The sequence below is a fragment of the Meriones unguiculatus genome, chromosome 15 (assembly GCF_030254825.1).
Source record: "Meriones unguiculatus strain TT.TT164.6M chromosome 15, Bangor_MerUng_6.1, whole genome shotgun sequence".
NCBI classification, from domain to species: Eukaryota; Metazoa; Chordata; class Mammalia; order Rodentia; family Muridae; genus Meriones; species Meriones unguiculatus.
The window spans coordinates 17005035-17027391 of record NC_083362.1 but is presented as its reverse complement, the minus strand read 5'-3'; the positions used below and the strand labels follow the sequence as shown (position 1 = coordinate 17027391).

Here is a 22357-nt window from a genome sequence, read left to right as displayed (position 1 = left end):
ATGCAAACTAGAAGTACTAATGTATCAACCTAAGGGTTTCACTAGGCCTTTATAGTCCGTCCTCAATACTTACCAGTAACTTCAAAAACAAACGAACAAATAAATCCCTCAGTGAACATGAAAGTATGCTTCAAAACTGAAGCTAACAGAGTCTGAAAGGGTATTTCCACATTAAAATTAGTGAAGATGAGTATTGCCCTTCAGTTAGGTTATGCACCTGTATGAGTAAGGTTAGGAATCTATATAAGTTAGGTTAGGAACCATATAAGTAAAAGTTAGGAGTAGATATGGGCTTAACAGCAATGCATGTGTAGTTCTTCAGCCATGCCATATACTTGCCAAAGACTGATAATAGCAACTAATTGCACCTGCATCTTCAGAATAACTTTGAAGTTGGTAAAAATGCTTCAAAACCATGTATTTTAGTTAGATTACAGAACCGTTCACCTTATGCAAGAGCCAGCTTTAGACTGGTCTGGATCAGATATAATGTGACATTTAAAAATGTGAAACTCAAGGGAGAGTATGAAGAGGTAGTCACACAGAAGAGATAGAATGTTTAATTCTAGCTTTAGACAAATGCGATCTATAGAGAATCTAAAAGATGCTGTTTTTATGGCCTCTGCATGGGTACAAGGTGACTGTAGCACCAATGGCTGGACAAAAAGATGCCACTTTACACCACTGCTATTCTTAACTCAAGACTGTATTTTTCTAGCATGTTTATTAGAAAATTAGAACTCTAACCTTTCTGAACAAAATTATTTTTGTAGAAATAATTTGATAACATAGATATAATCTACTATGCAACCAACTCAGAAACAAGCCTTTCAGCCTTTGAACCCTTTGTGAACCATGAGACCTTTCTGAATAGGCATATTTGACAGCAGTCCGGTGTTCGGTTTGGAGACTCCCATGAGGCATCACAAGACTTCAAGAGTCTCCGCAGTCTGAGCCAGCACAGGAGGCCGCCCGGGCTCTGCAGAGGACTGTGGGACTGCTGAGGTACCAGGCAGAAAAGGGCCAACAGCTTTCTGTCAGAGCCTCTGCAGCAGCCCATCCTGCCAGCTGCCTCTGTAGGTGACTATGTGGTCCCCTAGATTTCTTAAGAGAAAACGCCAGTCAGCTCAGTCCGCAGTTCTTTAAGAGTTGTGTCCTTTGTTACTGACCTTAAATCCTTCAGGGGTTATGTTCCAGAAGTGATAGGATGACACAATTAAATATTAGAAATGACCACCGAGTATATCCTGTTTATTGTTTATGATTTACACGGAAAATGGCGGGCTGGGATTGTAGAACAATAAACCAATCATTACAGTTAGACCTGGGCTTTTGAAAACCTTGCATTCCATTTTAACAGCTCATATATATTTAACAGCTTATATATAAATCCATATCACAAATAATCTTAAAAGTTAGTTAGCTTAGAGATAAACTAAGAAACACAAAAGAAATCCACATGAGTTGAACTTTAAATATCAGCATTCATATTATAAGAAAAAAAAGTTCAAAAAATTAAAATTATTAGGCCAAGTAACAACATAAAATAAAGAAATAAGATACATGTCATTTTATTAATATTTTCACTATTTCTAATTTACCTTCATATATTCTTAACTTTCCAAAGGATCCAAGATAAGCTCCAATAATGTACTGGGGTCTGAACTTGTCAGGCTCAGCTTATACTGGCTTGTCACCATGAAGTCCTAAAACCTTATTTTCCTTTTTAAAAAATTTAAAGCAAGTCTTATTCAGCTTTCTTCTTCACAGCAGCTGTGTATACGTAGTAGGGAGCCAACAATGAAGGGCGATAACAGATGGAAGGCAAAAAGTACAACAGCTACCTTACGTTCAACTCTCTGGCTGAGTTTGGAACCAAACCTTTTAACAACTGGCAGATAATAGCTAAATCTGAATAGGCAAAGAAGAAATATTTTCTTTGGGACAGCTGCTATCTAGGAGAATAAAACCGAGGTCCCTTAATACTGACTAAACATAACATGTGGCTTGTTACAAAGCAATCTGCAGCAATGTAAGTTTAATCAGCAAGTGCCGCAGCTAATCAGCAGTACATAAGAGAAAACAAATAAACCACACGATCCACAAATGTCCACAGTACACACATGGGAACTAATGTTAATCTGGTATGACTTCTTGACACTAACTGATCCTCAATGAAATATGGTATGGAAAGATCACAGAGTAGAAAACAAGCAAAGATTAGTTTATACAACGTTGACTATATACATGAGAAGGAAACATGCTAGCTAGAGCAACATTAAGGCCTGAATGTAAGCATCCAAAGTCACAGAAGCCCCAGAGAACCCCTAAATTACAAATTCACCACATTACTTGCATGCAATGTTCACTTTTGTTTTTACCCATAAAAGGATACACAGTATTCTGCTGTAAATACCAGCCACATTTACAATATATGCAAAAAATCAGAATGCAAATGTTTATGTTTCTTATATTTAAGCCTCAAATGTGCCAACGGTGAAAATTCATTTATTATTAAGAATGGAGAAAAAAGAATAGAAATATTCAGAGATATTACACAAATCAAATGAAACTGTGCATTCCGGGAGCTCTATAAACATTCCCGAAACTAGGTAGGCAGTGGACCAGGTAGATGTGCACTCACTGTATGCTCTAGTACTGTACCTTGTATGCCATAGCTCTCTAGCACTGACATCAGGTCTCAGCTGTAAGCTGCCAATTACAGTGTGTCTGATGGACTTGCCTACTCCATGTGACCACCTACAGCTGGGCAATTTTCATGTGGGGTGATGTAGTTACAAACAAGGCCATGTGCAAATCTTCAGACCTTCTAAAGTACTTCAGAAACTAAACTACCTTCAACAACAACATCCAATTTCTTAAACAAGTATGTCAAGAGTGTTCTGGACGTTCAAGTGTTTAATAAGCAGAAACAGACTGGATAAGGGCTTAGATAGTGTTTCCTAAGGCCAAATACATGTAACTGTGTCAAGCATGGAGCACATCAGCTTATTCACATGCTTTTCTGGCCTTTAAACACATCCAATGTTCATGAATATTTTATTATATAACCATTTCAGGAGGTTTACATCTAAGATGTAAATTTCTTTTCATGTTCTGGTCCAAATTTTAGTCTTTGTCTGGCATTCTGAAAAGCTTTAATCTTAAGCTTCTCAGTATTATTATAAACTAAGAAGTTTCGATGTAGCAAAAGCAAAGGGACCAGTGAAAATGCATGCTTTAGAATTCAATTTATTTTCAATGGAACCAAATTTTACTACTGTTGTGATCACAGTCTTCACATCTGATGTGGAAAGAAGAGCTTAATTATGATCTCTTAGTGGCAGCACTTCAGACAAAACCAGTAACATACGCCACAGAGATGACTACTGACTTTACGATGAACACCAACATATTCGACTAAAGAAAGTGGATGCACTGCCTGAACATTCAGCCTGAAAATGGTTAGTATGTTCTGCAAACCTAAATTCAGTTTAGAAAGGTTAATATTCTCTTTCTAAACTAGAGCATATACTATATATAGCATTTTAAATATATTTATTTATAATTATTTGCACATCAGGTTAAGAAGGAATTTGCAGATTTACTGTGATAGAATTTAGATCTCATTTCAATGTTACGGTTTACGGGGCTTCTGCAGTACTGTCATTTGCAGGTGGGGTATCAGGATCAGGTTCAGAGGAAGCAGCTGCAGAAGCTTCAATAACTGCAGGTGGGAAATGACGGCGGCACACAGGGCATGTTCCCGACTGGAGGGAGGAAACAAATCAACAACCGATTAACAGCAGAAGAAATAAACTAATAGCAGTCTTTATAGAAAAATTATAGTACAATTATCCTACAAACAAATCAAGCACCTTCAAAAAAACATTTGTTATTTTCAATTTTGTATATAAGTGCGTGTGTGGGGTGTGGGTGTGGACACGCAGGCAGGTGCCCACGGAGCCACAAGAGTGTTGGACTTTCCCAGAGCTGGAAGTACAGCAACTGGAGGCCAGCTGACATGGGTGTTATGCACCAAACTCAGCTTCTCTGTAAGAGGCATATGCATTTTTAATTGCTGAGTCATCTCTCCCAATCAAGTATTTAAAAACAAAAAATACACCTCATATCCACATGACATAGACAAAATCTTAAAGCCTTTTGTTTAATGTCATGTCAATTTTAATGCCAGACTCAAACTTCTTTTAAACAAAAACAGTATGTCTGCACCTTGTATTAAACTCACTTTTGTTCCCTGAATTATAATTTTAGAGCTTCCCATGATGGCATGGATGCTACTGTCAAAGCTGAGAATCAGTGCATGTCATCATGGAGGTCACAGTTAAACTTTCTAACAATCAGAATCAAATCATTATTTCATCTGTTAGGCACATATGAGGCACCACACAATTGGTTCACCAAATGATGGCCTCAGAAGGACCACCCTCATTGTATACATGTCTGACAGCCTTACTTTAGTGTAGACAGATGGACCTCAGACCTCACTGTATTAGCCAGGTAATCCCTTTCTAAAGAGACAAATTATGTGCCTTCTCAATAAAAAAAGAAATCAACCACAGCCCTGGGAAAAAAGGTGGGCAAGGGAGCACAATTTAGGGCCAATGGAAGACCACAGAGATCTAGTATCTAACAGATGACTTCCTTGCAAATCTGATCTTTGTTCAAACACTTTTCCCTGATAGAAGGCTGGTGAAGGTATCATACTGCTGAAGCTGACAAAGAAGTTTATCTTTGGAACTTTTCCCCAGGAGTGTCTTCATACAACATTTTTCCTTAGCAGACAAAAATTAGATTGTCAGCCCATGCTACAGCAAGGTCAAGCACAATGACTGCGTATTTGCTGCAGGGAGTGGCCTCTAGCAACAGCATCATATATACAAGTGCAGTTTTGGCCTAGGATGTACCAGCTACTTCACCTTAGCCTGTGTGACAATCACTGGGATAAGGAATAGAACACCAGTACATTTTTCAGTTCTTTGAGGATTAAATGGGTAAATACAGTGGAATCATCTAGTGTCAACTATAACTGATTGTACAATACACTGAGTCCTTCTTAAGTCTCTGTAACTGAGAGTGTAAAGAAAGCTAGTTACCTTGAGGATACAAAAGCTAGGGTTTCAGCTTATCTACTCAGATCACCTCATCTTACAGATGGCATGGAAGGGAGCCAGGCTTCAGGAACAAATGCATAGAAACATGAGCAAATGTACAGAAAAACAAATCTGAAGAGACAGGGTGGAGGCTAGAGCACAGAGACCTTGAAAGCAAAGACAAAAATGCACTATTCTGCAAGTGAGAGTAATCAACTCAATCTCTCTCCCCTTTAAGGAGAAGGAAGTAATGGGAGCAGAGCTACAATTTACACAATACCTATAATGAAGACAAGGAATGAAGTGGGCAGCTACCACAGGTAACGAGGCGAAGGCTGAAAGGCTGACTGAAGTGCAGGGGTAGGCATGAACCACAGGCTCAGGTACACACATAGTAGTGCTTTCCTAACAATTTCAGAAAGATCTTCTGCTGACTAACATCACCTTTGCTATCATGCACAGGAATTACAAGTTCCTTTCCCACTTTAATCTGACCTTAACTTCTGCTAACTTACTGTAGCTTTTCTATACCACGTGTTTATGTTATTAGTAATATGTTAAATAAGATATGGCCTATTTATTTCAACTTTATATAAAATTTGAGGTCGATAGATTATGTTGTTTAATATAGCCATCTATGCTATACTCAACAGAAGGGCAAATAAACAGATTAAGAATGTCTGAAGTCTTAATGACTTGAAACACACATGATCTGCACTCATCAATTAGCACTCATTTTGTTAACATACAGGTTTCTGAAGTCTGCTGACAGGTCTTTGTAACTTGTACCATAAATTAACTTATATTTGCAATTCGTTATTTAACAAGCCATCTCTGATTTTTACTAATATTGCTGACGTAATTTACGTTGTTAACATTTCTAGGCACTGAATCCTCCTAGGTCATCACACTAGTTCTCACAACACTGTACAATATACATTATCACCATAACAATGGATGATTAAAAAAACACCTTAAAATTAAGAAAAAGCCAGCAGTAATCAGGTACAGAACTCTCAACTGCAATTCAAAAGAACACTGCAGCTCAGATGTATTTTTCTGCTTCATGAATCCAACTATAGAAGTATTTCAGAGCAACTCTACAATAAGATGTATAGATTTAGAGCTATCACAGCAATAAATTCTAACCTAAATGAACGGGGGAGAAAAAACATGAATACAATATTTCAACGTTTGAACAGGAAAAAAAAGTACTCAGGAATAAATTTAAAAATTATATTAGGTATTAGAAAAACCTGTACAATCCTTCTGGAGAAAAAAAAAAATAAAGAAAACCAATCCAATAAATGCCAGAAATTGGGGAAAGCGTAGATGTGTCCACTGGCAGGTGAGAATATTGGTATTGGAGGCAGAGAAAAATAGCAGTTGAGGGAGACAGGAATAATAAAAAAGATGTCAGCAGATTGAAACTTACAAAGTGAGTATACATTTACCCACAACACTAGAGGTAACAGCAACAGCTTCTTTAAAGGAACAGTAGACATTTCTATACTAGATTTTAGACTTTAAACAGTTTTAAGAATATAAAGTTTACAATAAAGGGAAAAACAGTAAAGAAAAATGGACAGAAAGGGGAATGGGAAGGAGTGTTTATAAGGAAGAAAGAGTATGACCACAAGAAGAATACTAAGAAAGCAATTAGAAGATTTCTTGCAAGCTAGATGGTAACTACTCTTCATGTGACAACAGAGAGCATGGCATCTAAGTACACTCTTTACTTAAGTAACTCGAGTATACTTAAAACTATTGGTGGTTCGTCCTTAAGGCAGAGATAAAATCTAAAGGTGTGGTCCCTGGGGTGGTTGCTATATTTCTCTCATATATTTTCAGAACACCTGTGCACACTTAAAAGAACACTTTTTTATTATCACAGTATGCTTTGAGTGGTGTAAAAGAATCTTTTGAGATACTTCTGAAAACAATTTCAGGGCTGTGAATAAAAATATATTAATTGTTCCTGTTGTCTACACTTCTACAAAAGGCAGCCAGTCTTTAATGTGAAATATTGTATTGGCTCAAAGGTCACTATTATTACTCTTTGTAGGAGAAACTATTCAAAATTAATTTTAGGAAAGTATATCTGAAGCTCACCTTCTGTAGCCAAATTGAGACACAAGGCTTATGAAAGAAGTGATGGCACGGCAGCTCTGTCGCTATGTCATCCTTAATATACTCGCTGCAACAGATTGGGCAGCACTGCTCCTGACCAATAGCTGAGAACAACAAGCAATGCACATCATCAATCAGACATATGAAGTTCAACAGTAATAAAATGAATCACATGACAGCTATGGAAGATGAAAGAGGCAGAATATCAGTTAACTGGTAAGCATGATTCTAGCACATTAATTTGGAATTTCATTAAGCATTACTTCTTTAAAAAGTTCACTGGCTAAACACCTGATCTTTATCATTTTGTTTGTTTGTTTTGTTTTTCAAGATAGGGTTACTCTGTGTAACAAGAGCCCTGGCTGTTCTGAACTCACTCTGTAGACCAGGCTGGCTTTGAACCCACAGAGATCCACTTGTCTCTGCCTCTTGAGTGCTGGGATTAAAGGCATGTACCACCTTTATCATTTTATTAAACATTTTCTATTAGGTGAAAGTTTGTCCATTTCTGGCTTAAAAAAATAGTAACCAACTACTTCATCTCCTAGGTGGCCCAACATTAAATCAAAATATACAACATGCTACACAAAACTTGAGAACTTTGATCTTACCAGTATGATCTTCTAGAACAAGAGTTTCTGGAAGTCCATCAATGCTTTCCTTACTAGCTGGTGGATTAGCCACCTCGACATCTACCGCAAGAGATTCTAGATGTGCCAGCGCAGTCTGAAAAAGAGAAAGCACAGTTCTTTGCTAGAAGATACTTTGAAATAGTAATGGGAAACTATTTTGAGAAGTATCATCAATTTATATTTATTATATTCTCATATGCTTTTCTTGTTATTTCTGGGCCATTTTGCTCCCTTCAAAAACAAACAAACAAACAAACAAACAAACAAACTACCACCAAGATCATTAGGTCAAATACCCCTCACATACACATGCATGTGAACGCACTAGGAGGTGCAAGGCCACAATAGTGTACAGATGTGGAGTAAAAGACCAGACTTTGGTGCATTTTCTTTCCTTCTTCCAGAAACCAGGCGCGCGCGCGCGCGCGCACACACACACACACACACACACACACACACACACACACACACGTCTGCAGAAAGCCCAACCTATCACAAGATCTAGCTTGTGTCAACCATGATCCCCTTGCTCATTATAAGTACATCTTTCAGATGAATGGTTATGCTTCCAACTTAAGAGCTCTTGTGTGAGATCAACAATATCAGGGAAGGAAGCACTTTAGAAAGGCTCTCTTCATGAGATAACATGCCACAGTTAGACGACAGAATGTCTGCAAAGTAAAAACACCCGAGTCCTGTGGTTTTACCTATTTGCACAGAATCAGCACATGCACACTGTCAGTCAACAAGTGTTACTAGGTTACCTGGTCAAATTCTTTTAGGGGTTAAATTTTGTTTAAATGACTATTCTATGAAGGCTGGAAAACCAAACAGTCACATGAACATTTAGTACGAATCACCCTCTCTCTTCTAGATCCCAGCTCAGATGAACTGACAGGCCTTGTCTCTTCTGCTTGCTGGTTTTCATGACATGTTCTTACTGCACATGGCACTGCTTCCTGTGCCTGGCACTTCCTGTCCATCCTTTAAGTCATACTCTTCCAGGAGACCTATGCTGGCAATCCCAAGTCACAATGGTATCATCTTTCTGAACTGCTCTGAATCAAGACAATTAATATTACACAAGTTTATTACTTGTTAGCAGCATATCCTAAAAACAGCATCAGAAGATCACAAAGCTAAAATACTCCATTAATTTATAGCTTAATACTTTACTACTGAGATGGCTATCAAAAGTTGGCCTCCTTCCTGGTAGGAATGCAAAATGTCATAGCCAATACAGAAAACAGTATGTCAATTTCTTAAACACTTAAAAACAGAGTTCCTTGGCCAGGCATTGGTGTTGCATTGGTCCTTTAATCCCTGCCCTTAGGAGGCAGAGGCAGGCAGATCTCTGTCAGTTCAAGGCCAGCCTAGTCTACAGATGTTCCAAGATGGCCAGTGATACACACTAGAAACACTGTCTAAAAATCTCAAAAGGAATGAAAGAATGAAAATAAAAATAGAATACCATGTAATGCAGCAATTCTACCCTAGGTATAGACTCAAAACACCCAAAAGCAGAGCTAGTCTAGATATACCATACATCACGCTGATTAAAGAATTACTTATAATGGCCAGAAAGCGGGAAAGTGGGAGCAAACCAAGTGTTGACTGCTAACATACATGCTCTCTCGCTCACACGCTCTCTTTCTCATATGAATTAGCTTTGAAATGAAGTTCTACCATATTACCACATAAACTAATTTTAACATTATATTAAGTAAGCCAGTCACACAAAGGTAAACACTGGATTATTCCATCTGTATGATGTAACTAAAGTAATACAATTCACGGCCAAGGTGGAAAGAGAGAATTAAATTTTAGTTCTTCCACGTCTAAAAAAGATCCCAGAAGCAATGTCGGAAAAGGAAGACTGAGGACAGAAATTCTTCAGACTTGTAGGGATGGGTCATTCCACAAGTACATAATTCTAACAGGGCTTGGGGGTTCATTTATTCGGTATAGTTTTTGCTTGCCTGGTACACATGAGGTCCTGAGTTCAAGTTGGGCCCAGAACCTACTTTTAAAAAAGAAAACAACACTGAGCATGGTAGTATGTGGCTGTATTCCTAGCACTGAGGAAATGGGGACAGGCAGATGGATCCTTTGTTCAACCAACCCAGCCAAATAAGTTCCAGACCAGTGAGAAACTGAATAGAAACGACAGGACAGTGCTCATGAACCAACATGCCAGGCTATCTTCACATCTCCATGTGAACCAGCACATACATGTGTACATCATACACATGAATTCATGAGAATTTAATATTTAAAGAAGATTATAATAAATGTTTAACACTAATCTGAGTGACTTTACCATAGACTTAAGATATGCTGGATGATTAAAACTTGGTTGACTGTTGATCTAAAATAAGCCATGAATATAGTCCTGAAAACTTACCATTACTATACAAAACATTATGCTACCTGATTAATACAGTCTTGTAACAGCTATCGGAGAAATTTTACTCAATCCCTTTTGTAGATGAGGTTCCTAACACTTAAAGGTTAAAGTGTACAGTCCAAGATCACACCACCTATGCAACCAGCCAGATCATGCTCTTTAAATTAACATTTTTCCATTTAGTGTATGTATGTGCATATGCGCAGAAGGTGACTATAAGGAAGTCAGAAGACAACTTGCAGGAGTGGGTTCTCTCCAGTTCTAGAAGTTTAACTCCTGTAATGAAGCGGAGTTCCCTTGCCCAATTAGTGGTCTTGATGGCTCAAGAACTCATGTTCTTGACATCTGTGAAGTATGTTCCTAAGATTTACTGCCCAGTGTGTATAATGTATTTTTGTGAGTCTGTAAAGATTCTTGTAGGTTCACGAGTGTGTGTGAACATCCTTATGGACAACAATGTCCATCACCTTAGAGTCTTTCCAGAAGCTAATCTGCATAAGTGTGTACCTACAGTCCAAGTGTTATTTGACCTTCATAGTCCTTAAATAGTCCTTAAACTAGCCTTTCTCATACTTTATAAATTAGTAACTTACAGGTATAACCTAAAGAATTGAGATTTACATGGACTCCAGTAGAAAAATAAATCTTTTAGGAGACTTACAAATCCTTTGCTTTAAGTTAAAACAAGAAACACAGCAAGGAAGTAGATGTAACTTTTAGAAAATGTCACCAAATAACTGAGTGATGATGCTATGATTAAACTCCTTTCCTACTAATTTATCTGTTCCAACAAAATTCCTCGATCATTCATACATAAAAAATAAAATTTACGCTGAATATGTGTCATTCTAAGAATATACTCAAGAAGTAATTCGACAGAGAAAAAGCATTTATTTCATCAAGAAATATCATTTCCAGTAAAATAATGTTTAAGTGTTAGCCAACATTTTTAGTTTATCTGTAACTGTAATTATAAAAGAGAAAACTGTAAAGCATTCTTCTGAATTACTGTTTTGAAATTACATTTTCATTGTGTGTATGTATGTATGCAAGTGCGCATGGGTATGGAGTCAGATATAACTTCCTGGAGTTGGCTCTCTCAAACCGTGGTGGGTCTCAGGGGTTGAACTCTTGTTGCTAGCCTTGGTGGAAAACACCTTTACCCACTGAGCCATCATGCCAGCCATGAATTAAATTTTTAAAAACATTTTCTCTGCACTATTACTTAAGACTTATTTTTTTATATATAATTTGTTCACTTTATATCCCAATTGTAGACCCCTCCCTCATCTTCCCCTCAATCCTTCCCCTGGATCCTATGCTCTCTCCCTATCCTCCTCCCCTAGTCCACAGAAAGGGGGAGCATTCTTCCCCTACTATCTGACCCTTGCTCATCAAGTCTCATTAGGACTGCTTGCATCTTCTTCCTCTGTGGTCTGGCAATGAACCCCCCACCAGGGGGAAGTGATCAAAGAGGAGGCAACGGAGTCCATGTCAGAAATAGGGCCTTACTAGGGAACCCACATGGAGACTGAACTGCCTATTGGCTACATCTGTGGAGCTCCTGTCCCCTCCAGGTCCTTCTATCCCCCCTACTCTTCTATAAGACTTCCTGTACTCTGCCCAAAGTTTGGCTCTGACTCTCTAAATCTGCTTCAATCCCCTGATGGGTGGAGTCTTTCAGAGGACATCTATGATGGGTTCCTTCCTGTTCTCTTCAACTGCTTCTGGTGTCTATCCTGTTTTCCCTTCTGAATGAGAATAAAGCATCTTCCCTAGGGTTTTCCTTGTTATTTAGTTTCTTCAGGTCTGTGGATTTTAGTATACTTAAGACTTATAATGAAAATTTTAGATGCCTATATAAATTTATGTAAGTATATATATATTTCCAACTTTAGGAATATGTAGAAAGCTCTAATATCAAGAATATCTAATATTAATATCTAATATTAAGAAAACTAAAGATGTTTGCTATTTTATCCTGAGCTTACTCAAACATGAGACACTGATATGCGTCTAATGTATATTGCTAAGATCTGTACCCAAAGCTTCTATCTAAAGAGAGAGATGGGCCAAGTATCAGAGAAATAGAGAAATAGAAAGAAAACAAATACTGATAGAAGAGGAGTATTGCTTAGTAGACAAATAAATAAAAGTATCCAGGGATTTTTTTTCTACAACTTTTGTTTATTCAATGAAACCAGTGTTAAGTCTAAAATCTAAGTTATTTTAGTGCCATGCTTTAAAACTAAATAAATGAATACCAGACATGAAAAAAATTATTTCTGCAGCATAATAGGAAAATGGAATTGTACTTATAATCTAGATGTGAAATAACTCGACCAAAACCAAAATTCAGTAATGTAGAGGGCTAAAATGCGGTGAAAGTGTTAATGCTGTGGAGAAGGGAGAGTGTGAAAAACACTCATCAGAAGCATAAGGACAGAGAAGTAAAAACAGCTTTGACAGTGGCACCACTACTGGGTTCTCATTAGCAGAAGCAACAGTGGAAGCAGCTGCAAGTTCAAGACTGTGTTCATTCTTGCTTCGCCTTTGTTCACACTACTGGTGCCTTTGTATAGCATGTCTTTCATGACCAATCTTTTTAGCTTTTCTTTCAACCAAATGTCACAGTCCCCATTAGTAATAAATACAAATTTACATAATTCTCAACATTTCTTTTTAAGGATACCTTCATACTAAAGGAAATATAAATCTAAGGTCATAAAAGTGAAAGATATTGTGAAACCAAACCCCTAGTATAGTTTTACTTTACTATGCTGACTCAAAAGTTACATTTCTTATGGAAAAGAGTAATCTTAAATCTCTATCATGTCTCTGATGCAAGCTATCACACCATACCATTACTGTGTTCATGCCAGCTTTGGGAAGGAAGGTCCTACATGTATGCTCTTCATGATGTTGGTTGCTCTGATACATACTATTTCCGCTATGGTGATTTCTGGGAACAACACAGTAGGAAAGCATAACTGAGACTAACTCTCCAATGGAAAATTACACATAGGAAGGAGCGTAGACACGTAACATCAGTGCTCATGTACACAAATCTGTTTGCCTATTATCTAACTTAGCAACCTGAACTGAACTTTTTACTCAGAAAATTTCAAGATACAGTATTGTCATAATGTTCCAGGAAGTCCCTTACTGATTTGTTTCTTAGTCCTTTCTCTTCCAACCCATCAGCACTACTGTTTTAGTTTGAAATCACTTTATGACTAATGATTTAAAGACAGATTTGTTTTAATGAGGTTCACCAGTTTAATGGAAGTTCCCAAATTGAAATATTTGGGCTTTTAATTTTGGGAAATACATTTCAGAATAAGTTTGTGTGTTTTAGTTTAAGAAAATAAAAAGGCAAAAGAGGTGGCAAATGTGTCCCAGTGCTGAAAAGTATGCACATGTGTGCGGCAGGAGGGGAAGCCAATCTAACTGTAATAGTGAGTCTGTCTGGAGAACAGAGGGAAAGTTCTGTACCACAGCCTTAGATCTTCAACTTCACGACTATGCTTCTCTGTGCCTGTGTGTATGTATGTGTAAACATTCATATTTGCATACCCACAGTTCCTACAGGAAAAAGTCCATTTCTTAAATTTAAGCAAAATATTTCTCATTCTGTCGAAAAAACTGAAAACTATTCCAATTTAAAGTAAACTGGCATGACAAGTGACTTCACATAGTCATACTGCTAACAGTCATTACTCAGCAGTTGTTAATTCACTGAGGAAACTAATCATCCTCTCTTCAGCAGAGTTAAAAAACGCTAAAATTGTTTTATATTTTACCAATTTTCTGTGTATTTATCAGTTAAAAAAAATACCTCCATAGCCTGGGCTAAGCGCTCTTCTAGTGCCATGTAGGTGAGGAACTGAGGATCCACATAAGAAATAGCTTCAGCAACTCCTAGTCCATCCGCAAAACCATCAAACAGGCTGAAAAAACAAGATTCATAACTATGATTTTAGAAATCTTACAGTGAGGATAATTACATATCACCACATTGGTAGGCTGTACAAGTTCTGTAAGCAGAGAATTCTTGCAATATTTTAATGTAAACTGTATGGGCTGAAGAATAGGAAAAACAGCAGAAGAGCTAAGCGTTAAGTATAAAAAGTTAAATAACCCATTTTGCTCACCAATCTGTTATCTCCCTGCACAAGACTTGCAGGAAATTCTCCCTTTGTGTTTCTGACTCAAAGGCCTGCTTAATGGTAATACATTTACTCACATAATCCTTTCCCTATATTTTCCTTTCAGTTAATTTTAGTTTCTAATCTGGGTGAAGGTGAAATATGAGTAAGAATTGTTGTATCTGACTTCTGGAACTAGTCAAGACCTTTCCCTAACCCCTTTCCCACTTTGAACTGCTTAATTACTTTAGATTTTATAAGATTTTGCTTTCTCAAGCCTTCCTCAATCTGTTTTCTTCCCCTTGGCTAAGTATCAGAGCATTTTCACTTATTAATAGCTAGAAAATTGTTTTTCTCCACACTGTTCAGTTTTATGACTTCTGGTTCTATAAGAACTATATACTCTTCAAGAAAAACACATGTGACTCTGGTGTTAAGCTACTGCCTTTACCCTTAAGTCAGAGTCTACTTTGCCCTGGCCCTAGAATAATTAAGTATTTCAAAATCAGGAAATCCAAGCGTGGTAGTGCACACGTTTATCCTAGCATCAAGGAGGAGAGGCAGGAAATTTCAGTGAATTTCAGGCCAGCCAGAACTATATATGGATATTCTGTCTTAAAAAACAAAACAAAACAAAAACAAAACAAAACAAACAAACAAACAAACAAAAAACAAAGTTAACACCTTTGGTTATTTGCTCTTTAGTCTTCTTGCCTTGGAATTTCATTTCTTCTATGATCTGTTCTACAGGTAATTCCTACATTTTTACCTTGTTCCAATCTCTGGGAAACTCCTAACCCACATTCCCAAGTGCCTATGGGGTGTACTGTGCAAGTGTTTTCCCATCCCCTTATAAACCCAAATCCTAAAATGGTGGTTTATCTAAGGGCCGACTTCTGTTGACTTCCACATCTTCTCAGTATTTGAGTATCAGAGCTAGAAACAGTCATACACATTTGCTCAAAATAGTATAGTGTCAACCAGTTGGCTACCACTAAATTACAAACGAAGTGCACAAAGAGATATATTAAAAAAACTTAGTTTAGCTGTATTGGAAATCAACCAGTGTCACACAGGGCACAGCGATTCTTACATCATCTCTTCATTCCTGCAAGCGTAAGACTGTTATCAAACCCTGAACTGGAGAGCACACTTGGGAGAATGCCTTGGGATCAGTCCAATAGGATTTAATTGAATCACAGTTAACGTGAGACCTGTAGTTAGTGACTCTTATTAGCTCTGCATCTATGAAATAACTGGACATGCACAGAGATGGCAGGCAAAGAGACAGCATACTGAAGACATACAAGAAACAAAGGAAATAGTTTTCCATGCGCACTATTATCCAATAGATCAAAACAACACGAGTACATATACTTCCTATACAAAAATCCACTCAAATGGTTGAAGTAAATTACTTCCCAATCATTCTGTTTGTAGCACAAACAAACCTAGACACTAAGGGCATGGATATCTAGTTATAATTGGGCCACTGAAGAATAATCAGTGTTTAAAAAATTCATGTTTCAGACAAGAATTACTAATGGATGCTAAAGCTAGCAGATGGAAGTTCGATAGTTGGAGAATAAACATATTGTTTATAGTCTCCAAGTAGCCATTGGTTAAAAAGGGGAAATGGAAATCTGACAGCACAAAATTATCTGCTATATAATATATCTTCTGGTGTATATTAAAGACAAAATATAATTTTTTATTATTTCTACTAAAAATTAATAAATCTATGTATGATAATAGACAAATACAATGTGACAGATAGTCCATAAAATAAATGGCCTAAACTTTTCAAATATTTGTCAGAAATAAAAACAAAAATTAAAAAACTGATATGGCCAGATTAAAGACATTTATTAATTAAATGCAATGACGGTCATAGATTAGATCAGATAAACATTTCCTGTAAAGTCAGTGGTGAGATAACTATGGACATTAGATTAAGCCTAGGGGATTAAATTATTAGTACTATATTAACACTAACTGTGTGATTTCAGCACTCTGTGTTATGTAAGAAAATGTTCATAATTTTCAGAAATTCATTCCAGTTTTTCATTTTTGCAAGTAAATAAATAATTTCTGTGGACTTATTCATAAAAAAAAAAAAAACCCGAAGAATTTTTACCATATATACAGAGAGGAAAGGGAAAAGATAATGGCATAAACATTGTTTTCTCTTAAAATCAATCTACAAAGAGGTGAAAGTCAAAGAAGGTTGAGGAAAAAAGAGGGAAATAGTCCATGTAGACAGTGCTATCTGATGGAGATGTGAAGAAGCCTAATCTTACCTATCAGAAATGCAGTTCCTACGATAAGCTTACTCAGTGAGTAACTAAGCATGTTGTAACATGGCACATACCTCCAATCCACATCTAGATCCTCACTCACACTGGAGTCATCCTCAAGGTTGTTGTTACCATCCAACATGAAAGCTTCTGGCTGCGCAAACTCATTGGCAGGCTCATTTCCTTCATCACTGCTGCTTTCATTGACTTCATTGTACTGTAACCAGGGAATTTCTCCCTCTTCCAAGGATGTCTGTTCCCTAATATAAACATTTAAAAGGAAGTAATAGAATAAAATGTTGTTTTCAAATATATGATACTGCATTTTATGGCCATTCTACTTAGTAACTTGCATTCCTGTAGGTTTAAGTCCTTGGTACTTATGATTCTAAGTAACAGTTTTCCTTACCTGCAAAAGCCTTTCAATAGAAAATAAGTGTTCTGGTGAGATGACACACTGGGTCAAAGCTCCTGTCACCATGCCTAAGGACTTTGTACATACCACACAGAAGCCGAAAGAAGGCATTTAAGGATCCTCCTCTGTAATGCTCCACCAATTCTTTTGAGGCAGGGTCTCTCCTGGAACCTGGGACTTGTGTTTTCTCGGTAGGCCAGCAAGCCCCAGCAACCATTCTACCTCTACACTCCTAGGGATGAGCTATAGGGATGAGCAATATGCCTGGCTTGTTCATTTGGGTGCAGGGCTCTGAACTCTGATCTTAATATTATTCAGTAACTACTGGGCCATCTCTCCAGCCTCTAGTTACACTTTTTTATCTTTTAGTTTATTTTTCAAGTGTTAATATAACTATTTTAGTTCTTTCCTGGTTAATGTTTACCTATAATATATATATTTTTTACTCTTTCTACATATTTATATTTCAAATGTATCTTTTTTAGCTTTAAAAAATTCTGATAAAATAAATTAATTTAAAAATTCTGATAAGCTTTACCTTATAAAAGCAAACAATACATATATATATATATATATATATATAATGCAACTGGTGATTGCAATAACTATTTCTATGGCCCATCTTTTCACTTTTTTTTTTCATTTTCTTTTTGTCTTTTCCTCATTGCAGCAGTTATCCGTAGATTATTACTATATAGACAGACAACATAAAGCAATTGATAATGTAGACTTCTCCCAGACATTTAAAAACTAATGGTGTCTAGTGGTGAGTTATATCCTTACCACACTTAAACAAGTTACATTACATTAATGGATGGTTTTGATGAAAACAGCTAATATCCCCCAAATGTATTTTATTTATTCTTATGTGTTTCTATATTCAACTTCAAGCAAAAACATTCTCTTAAACGTAACACCATTTTCAGTAGTATACTTGTCATCTAGAGTGCCAGGGTTCCCATTTTCTAGTTCTCCTTTAGACTTGTTCATACTTAGTGATCAAAGAGAAAACCTAAGTTATAACTGATTCCTCATTCTCCCTTGGTACAACAATGTATTTTGTTATTTGAAAATTCAAAATATTCTCAAACTTAAAGTTTTTTTTTTGTTTTGGTTTGGTTTTTGTTGTTGTTTTTTGAGGGACAAGGCCTGAGCTGATAATTAAAATTCAGGCTCTTATGCATGCTACCAAGTACTCAACCACAGAGTACAACCTCAGTCATAAAGCTTGTTTTCTACAACTCAAAAGTATCCACTAGTGAGAACAATTCACTGTCCTTTTATAAACTTTAATCCATTTCCAATTAATCAGTACAAAGCAGACAATCTTTTAAAATGCCTATCATTATCGGTTAATTCTCCATTTAAAGCTCCTACCTACTTTTGTCACATCAGCTCAGTCACTATCAAAGCACTTTACCAAATCCTTTTCAATATTTTTGTTCTTAACTTTTCTTTGCCTAGATAGCTCTACCTTGTGTGTGTGTAATGACCAGAAGACATCTTGCAAGGTAACATGATTCCCGCCGCCCAGCATATGGATCTTGAAACAAAACTCAGGCCTCATAGCAGGTGTCTTTACCCAATGAGTCATTTTGCCAGCCCAATTTTTATCTTTCCTATCTCGATCAAAAAGTCATTTTTTGAAGCTGGGCATGGTGACACACACCTTTATGCTCTGTACTCAGGAGATAGAGGCAGGAAGATCTTGTGAGTTTAAGGCCGGCCTGGTCTACAGACCAAGTTCCACAACAGCCAGGGCTACACAGAAAAAACATGTCTAAGGAAGAGGGAAAAAAAAAAAAAAAAAAAAAAAAAAGGCAAACTCAGAGGCATCTCTCTGACCACTCTAATTAATTTTAATTTTCTATTAGCTGCCATTGTCATATTATTCACTGCCTTACTCTCTGCAGTAAACACCAGTCTGTACTTAATGTTCTTAGTTTTTTTATTATATACTTTACCTACCTGTTTTTATGTAATTAGTATCAAGCTGGAATTTGATATAGTTCAAGAAACTATAACATGCAAATATATCCTATGAGAAACTAAAAATTTAGTTGTCATCAAAGATAGTCAGTTATAATAAAATAACTAGATGGTGTTTCATCACCCAATGCTAACAACATTTACCAGAATAAATAACTTATTTTAACAACAGAGGCAGAGTACAGAAAAAAAAGAAAAACACTTTTTAAAGGAAAGCAAGTATCAAATTGATACTGAAATCAGTATCTGGAAACTATGCTTAATTAAAGATCTCAATAGGTAAGTCCTATACAAAATAATGAAATAATCCTTCATTAAACTATGACTACATGATCATGTTTCATATATTTAGAAAATAGTAAGGATGGTTAAATATTATTAAGAAATTTAGCAACAAAACTTCCTATTACCAGCAGGCCAAAATAACTGTTACAATTTTCATACTAAAAAGACTTAAACTTCAATAGTCTTGGCAGAATCCCATAAAATAAATAAAAAGTTGTTTATTCCTCAATGTAATTAAAAGGGTTTTGCTCTAAATTTATATTAAGATGAGGATGTCTATGCTTTTACCCAATATAGTTTTAAAGTCTTACCTAGGTCAATAAGGCCAGAGAAAGAAATGAATACAAACAGGAAAGGAAGTCAAATTATCCCTGTTTGGAGACAGTATGTTGTTTCTATTCTTAAAAGAGCCAAAGATTCTACCAGAAAGTGAACAGATTCAGTAAACAAACAAACAAAAAATCAGTAGTTTCTACATGACAACAATGAACTTGCCGAGAAATAAATCATGGGGGAAAATTACATTCACCACAGCTTCTAAAATAACAGATACAGACACACAGAGGCGAACACAGGGTTTGGGGAAGAAAGATTCCAACCTGCTTTAATGATGAAATACTAGAACAAGGACAGGCAAGTTGAAAGCCACAGGTCCTTTCTAGCCTACCATTATTTGAGAGAGAAAAAAAAATTTTTTTTTTTTTTAAATACAACTATACCAATTCAATTACATATTGCCTATGGTAACTTTCATGCTACAACAGAATAGATGAGAAGCTGCAACAGAGACCAGCCAGTATACACAACAACATTTATTTGGCTTTTTACAATTTAACAACCCTTAGATTAGGAATATTTTCATTCAAGGTATAAAGTCAGAGATGTTTACTATGGGTCAGAGATGTTCTGCAAATACTATCCAATCAAGCTAGATGAAAATATAGTAAAGCTTCAGCATTTGCGACTCACTGCCTCCATTTCTGAGAATGAATTGCTTAAACTACTATGACACGCTGAGTGTCACTGACCACAGACTTACCCCCTAAGGCAGGCTGTGATCCCAAGTCTCTTCATTGTACAGCAATGGGCAACATTAATTCAATTATTCCTAATTCAGCTGAAATTACCTTTTAAGTAAGCGGTCCTCAACCTGTGGGTTGCGACCCCTATCTCAAGAAATATTTATATTACAGTTTATAACAGCAAACTTACAGTTATGAAGTAGAAACAAAAATGATTTTATGGTTGGGGGGTCACCATAACATGAGAAATTGTAATAACAGGTTGCAGCATTAGGAGAATGGAGAACCACTGTTTTAAATGCACAAATTTCCTTTATAAAACAACATGAAACGATACCTTATATCCTCATACAAATACTGAAAGTGCTAGCATTTAAAATTGTTCCCTATAGGCTGGAGAGATGGCTCAGAAGTTAAGAACACTGACTGTTCTTCCAAAGGTCCTGAGTTCAATTCCCAGCAACCACATGGTGGCTCATAACCATCTGTAATAAGATCTGGTGCCCTCTTCTGGCATGCAGGCACACATGCAGGCAGAATACTGTATAAACAATACATAAATAAATCTTTAAAGAAATTATTCCCTACAAAATACCAAAGCCCATGTAGAGCCTACTTGTTTAACATGGGTTTATAAATATAATTAACAGTATGCCCAATACTTAAAAGCGATATATGCTATTCTTGTATAAACCACATTTGAAGCCATGAATCTCACTGTAAACATACCCCTCTTGAAGAGACAGTTCTTGGTTTTCTTCCTCAGGGCCACTACTATCACTCTGTAGCTCAGGTTCATTCTCATCTTTTCCCGGTAGAGTTTCCCAGCTCTCATCGCTTGAAGACTGATCTTTTTCTGTCCCAGAAAATCGGTGAGGCAGAGAAGCAGACCATTCTCCATCACTGCATTCTGAACTGCAAATCAGAACAGAAATCACACACTAAGTTATTTTTATTATCTAGAAAGTAATCAGGCACTACTATGGGATAGATAGAACTACTGATGCCCAGGCTTAGAGTCAGGTATTCAAATTTTAAAATCCTAAAACAAACAAACAAACAAACAAACAAACAAACAAACACCCAACAGAATGTAACCCTTTCAAATGATCATGGCATTTAACAGGTTATAGAATTTATCATTTTATTTTTTTTCTTTATACTAGAGCACACAATTCAATGGTATTTAAATAAGAGTTTAGACATTTCTACATAAAAAATGCAATCTCAGAATCAAAAATAGTACCTGGAATGAATAATATATGTATTACTCACTATTACCTTACCTAAGTGAAATAATTTTCTAATTATATACTGACCCTTGGGTCAGGCAGCGATGGTGCATGCCTGTAAATCCCAGCACTCAGAGGCAGAGGCAGGTGGATCTCTGTGAGTTAAGGCCAGCCTGGTCTAGAAAGCCAGTTTAGGACAGTCAGGGTACATAGAGAAACCGTGTCTTGAAAACAAGCAAACAAACCCCCCCCCAACAACAACGGGTGCTGACAGACTTGAGACCTATATTAATACTAATATATTTAATACTACAGTAATCCTTTATTAAGGAGAAACTTTTGAGAATACATCCCTAGCCAGCAATGATCACCTTACTAAGCTTTTATAATAGTAAGAATATCCACTGAATATTGTTCATTTTTAAATTATATTTTTAGTATATAAATCCATCTGTGAGATGAGTCACCTTTATTACTTTCCATCTGTTAAATGGTGTATCACCATGCTTTTATTTTAAAAACTACTTATTTTTAACTCTTTGCCCAATTTTTCCATGTCCAAATCCTTTATTTTCCATTTTATTTGTACATGGCTCTTACATCTTCATCCCTAAAAAAAATTCCATAATACAATGACAGCAACAAAAACAACAACAAAACCATCCAAGTGACTTTCTATAAGCCTG

At 36.4% G+C, this 22357-nt stretch overlaps 1 protein-coding gene across 1 annotated transcript in view; it reads right to left on the bottom strand.

Annotated features, from left to right (window-relative positions):
- Positions 1-1230: 1230 nt before the first annotated feature.
- Pja2 (praja ring finger ubiquitin ligase 2) overlaps positions 1231-22357 on the bottom strand; it is a 57955-nt gene continuing 36828 nt past the window's right edge. Inside the window, exons 5-10 of the mRNA XM_021640455.2 lie at positions 21169-21354; positions 16803-16988; positions 14122-14233; positions 7856-7970; positions 7227-7348; positions 1231-3770 (exon numbers count right to left, since the gene is read on the bottom strand). Coding sequence (XP_021496130.1) covers positions 3645-3770; positions 7227-7348; positions 7856-7970; positions 14122-14233; positions 16803-16988; positions 21169-21354 — 847 coding nt within the window. The 3' untranslated portion in view covers positions 1231-3644. The remainder of the gene's footprint in view (positions 3771-7226; positions 7349-7855; positions 7971-14121; positions 14234-16802; positions 16989-21168; positions 21355-22357) is intronic.